The sequence below is a fragment of the Nicotiana tabacum genome, chromosome 21 (genome assembly GCF_000715075.1).
Source record: "Nicotiana tabacum cultivar K326 chromosome 21, ASM71507v2, whole genome shotgun sequence".
Classification (NCBI taxonomy): Eukaryota; Viridiplantae; Streptophyta; class Magnoliopsida; order Solanales; family Solanaceae; genus Nicotiana; species Nicotiana tabacum.
The window spans coordinates 60,343,582-60,350,388 of record NC_134100.1 but is presented as its reverse complement, the minus strand read 5'-3'; the positions used below and the strand labels follow the sequence as shown (position 1 = coordinate 60,350,388).

Genomic DNA, 6,807 nt, shown 5'->3' with positions numbered 1-6,807 from the left:
AAGATCATGGGCAAGCTATTGTTGAATTAACCACAATCATGAATCAACTTGCTAAGGCCCAATTTCATCAAACCCAAACTCATAAGCAAGTTCATGCTATGGAGGGAGTGGATGTCTTGGCCAACAAGAAGAGGATTAAAGCCCGATAATTTCAATCCTGAGTGGAGAATTATGCAAAAGATGATGGTAGTTATGACCAAGAAGAATCTTATCAAGAGTAAGAAGAAGAGGTAGAATATATGAGCAATTACCATGGGCAATGGAGCAATTTTCAAGGCTCCAATCAAAATCAATGGCGTCCTCAAAATAACCAAGGCAATTGGGGTTCTAACAATCAAGACAATTGGCATAATAAGAACAACAACCAAGGGAATTGGGAAAGCAACAATCAAGGAAATTGGGGGAAATAATAACAATCATGCAAATAGAGGTTCGGATTTTCAAATGCCCCCAATGTACCCACAACCGAGCAACCCACCTCCGTATCCTTCCCATGGTTCAAGTTCTTCAAACAATGAAATGGGCCTTATTGAGAACATGTTCAAGCAAATGATTAAAAAGAATGTGGATTCGGATGCCCAACTTGCCTCGCATACCATATCAATCCGTAATCTTGATGTTCAAATGAGGCAAACCTCTCAAACTCTTAATACTCGTCCTAAGGGAGCATTACCGAGTAACCCGGTAGTGAACCCAAAGAGTGGTAACAATATGGGGCATGCTATGGTGCTTATCACAAGAAATGGAAGGGGCGGGAATGCACCCACCTCAAATGAAAGGCAACTTGTGGATGATGACAAAGTGATCGAAGAGGAGGAAATCCCACGCAATGATGTTCAAGTACATGATGAGGTTTAGATTGATATTGATGATCGCGTGGAAGAGACCAAAGAATAGATTAATCTATCAAGGAAACACGTTATTGACATACCGGAACCGGTAGTGAAAAAGGCTAAGGCACCCTTGCCAAAGCCTCCACCACCTTATCCTCAAAGACTTGCTAAGAAAAATGGTGAGAATCAATTCAAGAAGTTTATTTAACTGATGAAAGGTCTCTCCATCAATGTGCTATTAGTGGAAGCCTTGGAAAAAATACCCAGTTATGACAAGTTTATGAAAGATCTTGTGAACAAGAAGAGGTCGATGAATTTTGAAACTATTAAGGTTACTCATCAAGTGAGTGAAATTGTTCATTCTGTGGCTGCTAAGTTGGAGGATCCCCGTGCTTTCATGATCCCTTGTACTATTGAAAGTGACGATTTTGTTAAAGCTCTTTCTGATCTTGGGGCAAATATCAATTTTATCCCCTACTCGATGTTCACAACTTTGGGGATTGGGAAACCAAGACCCACATCCATGAGGTTGAAAATGGTCGATCGTACTATGAAGTGTCCATTGGGAGTGATTGAGGATGTTTTGGTTCGAGTTGATAAATTTATCCTCCCGACGGACTTTATGATTCTTGATTATGAGGTTGACTATGAAGTGCCTTTCATTCTTGGGAGGCCTTTCCTTGCTATGGGTAAGGCCTTTTGTGATGTGGAAGCCAGAGAACTCATTTTTCGGGTTGGTGATGAACAAGTGGTATTCTATGTATGCACGTCTATGCGTCAACCAAATAGCAAAGAAGTGTGTTCTTTTGTGGACTTCATGACCGATGTCATTATTGATGACACAAGTGCTACAATCAATGTTTGGTGATATGGTGGAATCTATTTTGCTCAACTTTGTTGATGATGAGATGAATGGTTTCATGGAATGTGTAAGATCGGGTGTAGGAAGATTGTTGAGCTAGAAATGGTAAAGATTGGGTTGTAGGATGATGGAATTCTCCATAAAAGGACCTTCGAACCTTAATGCATACTTAGTGTTTGATAAAATGCTCAAATGAGCTCGAACCATGATCATCTTCCTAATTTTGATTCAATTTGTTATATTTCTACAATAGATTGAAGTTGCTAAGAATTTCGGAACATTTAGAGTGTAAGGAAGCTCAAGTGAGGTATGTTGGCTAAACTCTTCTCTTAGAATTGAATCCCACGATATTCATGTAAACTATGTAAGTCCCGAGTGATTTATTATGAAACTGGCCATTCTGAGTAAGATTGGGTTGAAAGATATATATTCAACAAGCATTCTAAATGCTTTATTCATGTTATGTTACCAATTGAAGATGTGTTAAAATACGGGTTGTGCATTAATAATGTTTCGACTTTAAGTCAAGTTGAAATGAAGGCTATTATGCCAAATTTTGTGAAATATCTCTATGTGCCTTAGACTCTAAATTGCTCACATGTGTACTACACACCTTGATTTGAGTTGTATTTGTTGTTGATGACGATAATGATCTTTGAAATTGATAAGGTGAGCATGAAATACTGAATATGGACAATGTGCCAAGAATGAACTTATAATTATGGCCATTAGTGCCAATAAAATGAAAAGATATGAAAGTAATATGAAATGCGATGATTGATATAAAAAGGTTGATGTCTCAAATAAGACAGCCTAGTCGGTGGGGTCGTAATCGGACACCATGCCGCACACATGGTGGTGATTGTGCTAGAAATTGTAATTGAAATTGTGATTGTGGTCGATGTCCCTAATTGATAGGCTAGCAGATCGGGTCATGATTGGATTCCGTGTTAAAGACAGTGGTATTGATATTGAGAGAAATAATGGTATTGTGAATAGCGGTATTAGTATGGTGAATAATGGTACTGGTATTATGGACAATGGTATATCAATACTAAAAATCTCCCAATCTGAGATATGGAAATTAATTTGAACGCTGTCTTGATCCTAAATTGAGGTTTGATGTTGATTAAGGCTTTCATTGACATTATGGCAATCTTGTTAGTATTATTTGTCATTCTATTGAGAGGATGTTTAGTTACACGTACTAGTGCTATTCGACGGTACTAACGTCCTTTTTGGCGGGGGCGCTGCATCTTTCAATGGATGCAAGTGGTTCTACAGCAGGAGATATTGATCAGTGATAGCAGTGCACTTTCTTCCCCGCTGACTTGCTGAGCCCCACTTTATCCCGAGGTCATGTATCTTTTGTACTTTGGGTATTCGGTTTGAGGTATAGACGAGGCCTTGTTGCAGGCATTATCATTGTACTCTTCTTTATCTATAGAGGCTCCGTAGATATAATGTGGGTTGTGTATTGGTGCTGGGGAAAGACACACTATGTTATGTTGTGGATTTATTACTTGTCCATTTGAGTCTTTAAAGAAATGATGAAAGTATTGGAAATGAATTGGTATTGTAGACATGAACACATTTTCATCTAACTAATGATAATATGTATTATCTCTATTCATGGACGAGTTTAGGCAGAATGAAATCTAACAGGCTTGCTCGGTCGGGTTAACTCGGTTGAGTGCCGGTCGCACTTCTCGATTTTGGGGCGTGACGGTACTTTTGCTTTCAAACAGATGCCTTTTGGATTATGCTATGCACCGCTGACTTTTCAACGGTGTATGATGGCTATTTTTACGGACATGGTGGAAGACTACTTTGAGATCTTCATTGATGACTTTTCGGTGGTTGGAGATTCATTTGAAGATCGTCTTGCTAATTTGGACAAAGTGTTGGCTAGATATGAGGAAACAAATTTGGAACTCAATTGGGAAAAATGTCATTTAATGGTTAAGGAAGACATTGTCCTTGTCCATATGATTTCAAAGAATGGTATTGAGGTGGACAAGGCGAAGATTGAAGTCATTTCTATGCTTCCACCCCCCACCTCGATGAAATTTGTGCGGATTTTCATGGGGCATGCGGGATTCTACCGTAGATTTATCAAATATTTTTCTAAAGTGATGAGGCCTTTATGCAAACTCCTTAAGAAGGATGCCAAGTTTTATTTCAATGATGATTGTATGAGAGCTTTTGAACAAATAAATCTCAAGTTGACAACTACTCCTATCATCACATCTCCAAATCGGAGTTTGTCGTTCGAGCTCTTGTGTGATGCAAGTGATGTAGCGGTTGGGGCTGTTTTAGGGAGACGTATGAACAAAATACTTCATCCAGTTTACTAGGATAGTAATACCATGAATAGTGTCCAAGTCAATTATACAGTTATGGAGAAAGAGCTCCTTGCTATTGTGTTTGCTATTGGGAAGTTCCGCCCGTATTTGATGGGTGCCAAAGTTATTGTCCACACGGATCATGCGGCACATCACTATTTTATGAGCAAAAAAGAATCTAAATCCCGATTGATGAGATGGGTTCTTTTTTTGCAAGAGTTTGATATTGACATCCAAGACAATAAGGGAAATGAAAATCAAGTGGTGGACCACTTGTCTCGTTTGGACGAGGAGGGGAGGCAATATGATGGCCTTGAATTCAATGACTGTTTCCTAGACGAGCAACTTTTGGCACTTTCAATGAAAGAGGTACAGTGGTTCACGGATTTAGAAAATTTTCTTATGACTGGTATCATTCCGGATGAGTTCTCTTCAAACCAAAGAAAGAAGATCAAGATGGAATGTCAATACTACTACTGGGAAGAACCATACCTATTCCGGATTTGCATGGATGGGTTGATTCCGAGGTGTGTGCCGGAGGAAGAGCAAGGTCATATTCTTGGGGCTTGTCATTCTTTGCCATATGGTGGTCATCATGGTGGAGAGGGAATGACGGATAAAGTCATAAGTTATGGTTTCTATTGGCCCACTCTCTACAAAAATGCAAATGATATAGTGAAAAGATGTGATGAATGTCAACGGGCCGGTGGAATTTCAAAGAAACATGAGATGCCCCTTACAACCATGTTGTAGATTGATATTTTCGATGTTTGGGGTATTAACTTCATGGCCCCTTTCGTGAGTTATTGTGGAAACGCCTATATTTTGGTCGCGGTGGATTATGTGTCTAAATGGGTTGAGGCCATTGCCTTACCGAATATTGAGGCTAGAAATGTGGTTCATTTCTTGAAGAGGAATATTTTTAAATGATTTGGGACTCCATGAGCAATCATAAGTAATAGAGGGTCACATTTTTGCAACAAGGCTTTCGACACTTTAATTGGCAAGTGGAAGTCTACAACCGGGAGATAAAGAGTATTTTGTCCAAGACGGTGAATGCAAATCGGACAGATTGGTCCAAGAAGTTTGATGATGCTCTATGGGCATATAGGATGACTTACAAAACACCGAATGGAATGTCCCCAAATCGCTTGGTGTTCGAAAAAACTTGTCATATTCTGGTGGAACAAGAGCACAAGGAAAAGTGGGTCTTGAAGAAATTGAATCTTTATTGGGATGTAGCCGCTAACTTGAGAGTTTCACACACTAATGAATTGGATGAGTTCCGGTATCATGCAAATGAAAGTTCGTCCTTGTGCAAAGAAAAGATGAAATATCTTCATGACAAGTACATTTGGAACAAGGACTTCAAGGCCGGTGATCTAGTGTTGTTGTTCAACTCAAGGTTGAGAATGTTTCCCGAGAAGCTCAAGTCAAAGTGTATTGGTCCATTTGAAATTGTTGGTGTGACACCTTTTGGTGCCTTGGACATGAAGAACAAGAACAATGAAACAATTTAAGTTAATGGTCACTGGGTGCAGCACTGTTTGGGAAACGTTGGTGAGAGCCACGTGGTGATGGTTCTTTACTTCACTTGAGAATGATATGATATTGCGTCGTGCCACGACGTTAAATAAGGCACTTTTTGGGAGGCAACTCAAGTTCTTTCTTTTAGTTAGATGTTGTTTTATGTTTTTACTAAATTTGAAATGTGCTACACGGATTAATGTTCGATATGAAACGATAGATGAAGTTGTGTCATACATGGGAAAAATGCGGGTCGCGCCTTTCTTAGTGCAGCCGCAGAAGATGGGCTACTGACTGCAGAAGATTTTGTGCGTCGCATATGTGGACCGCAATATCAAAGATCATCGAATGTGCTAAAGTGAATGTCCTCTGAACTTTTCTCCCAACAGTGCGGAGTAAAATTGAGGACCATCACGAATTATGCGGTCGCAAAAGCACAATATCAAAGAAGTGGTTGAACTAAAGTGTCAGAAGTGCAGTCTCACTTGAAAAAGTGCGGACCGTACAACTACGTGCTTCATTGTTGCCGCGGTTACAGAGTGCGGACCGCACTTGAAATTGTGCGGCCGCACTCGCCTCCATAAACCCTCACTTTCACATGAGTATATATAGAACAGTACATCATCATTTTATACTTTTCACAATCTCTACTCTTATATTGTTACTCTAGGAGGTATCCTACTTGTACTTTGTCATCACAAGAAGCACATCACACTTCCATCGATCTAAGCACACTCTGGTATGCATCACTTCAAATCTTGTTTTTTTTTTGAATTTATTTTGTATTTTAACTTCTTTTTAGGTTATCTGGTATTGCATCCCTTGAATGTGTCCATGTAGGGTAGTTTAGCATTGGGTATTTAGCAAAAATTCTGAGATAGGGTTGAGTTGTTGATTATCATGCCTTTACTATGTTACCCAGTAGAATCGAACACATATTTGCATAACCTAGTGTCATGACCCCAAATCACACGTGATGTGATAGTGCCTATCATGATACTAGGCAAGCCGACAACTCACACATACCAACATCTTAAATTCAAAATATACTGAAATAGGCTTAAGTGAGTAAAAATCTCATAAAAAGTGGATGAAAATACCACACCTCAATACAAAATTTCCCGAAAAGATCCGGGTGGCACAGAATACATGAGCATCTATATAATAACATGGTCTAACAAATGGAACACAGTCTAGGAAGGTAGAATAGTATAAACAAAACTAAAAGGTAAATGAGTAG

General features: G+C 39.3%; 2 protein-coding genes across 2 annotated transcripts; both read left to right on the top strand.

Moving 5' to 3' along the window:
• The first annotated feature begins 711 nt into the window (after positions 1–711).
• LOC142175255 (uncharacterized) lies at positions 712–1,701 on the top strand. The gene is made up of 2 exons (XM_075241837.1): positions 712–840; positions 1,165–1,701. The coding sequence occupies exons 1-2, from the start codon at positions 712–714 to the stop codon at positions 1,699–1,701; spliced, it is 666 nt and encodes a 221-aa protein (XP_075097938.1).
• A 1,808-nt stretch (positions 1,702–3,509) lies between these two features.
• LOC142175254 (uncharacterized) lies at positions 3,510–6,412 on the top strand. Its single transcript, XM_075241836.1, has 6 exons — positions 3,510–4,020; positions 4,258–4,503; positions 5,025–5,480; positions 5,582–5,600; positions 6,238–6,306; positions 6,370–6,412. Exons 1-6 carry the CDS (start codon positions 3,510–3,512, stop codon positions 6,410–6,412), a joined length of 1,344 nt encoding a protein of 447 aa, XP_075097937.1.
• The last annotated feature ends 395 nt before the right edge of the window (positions 6,413–6,807 follow it).

Excerpts from the sequence above, each read along its gene's own strand:
- LOC142175255 (XM_075241837.1), top strand. The coding sequence starts at position 712 with ATGGGGCATGCTATGGTGCTTATCACAAGAAATGGAAGGGGCGGGAAT. Across the intron at positions 841-1,164 it reads TCCCACGCAATGATGTTCAA|GTTACTCATCAAGTGAGTGA; the intron begins GTACATGATGAG and ends GAAACTATTAAG.
- LOC142175254 (XM_075241836.1), top strand. The coding sequence starts at position 3,510 with ATGGTGGAAGACTACTTTGAGATCTTCATTGATGACTTTTCGGTGGTT. Across the intron at positions 4,021-4,257 it reads TGGGGCTGTTTTAGGGAGAC|AGTTTGATATTGACATCCAA; the intron begins GTATGAACAAAA and ends TTTTTTTGCAAG. Across the intron at positions 4,504-5,024 it reads AAAGAAGATCAAGATGGAAT|GCTTTCGACACTTTAATTGG; the intron begins GTCAATACTACT and ends TTTTGCAACAAG.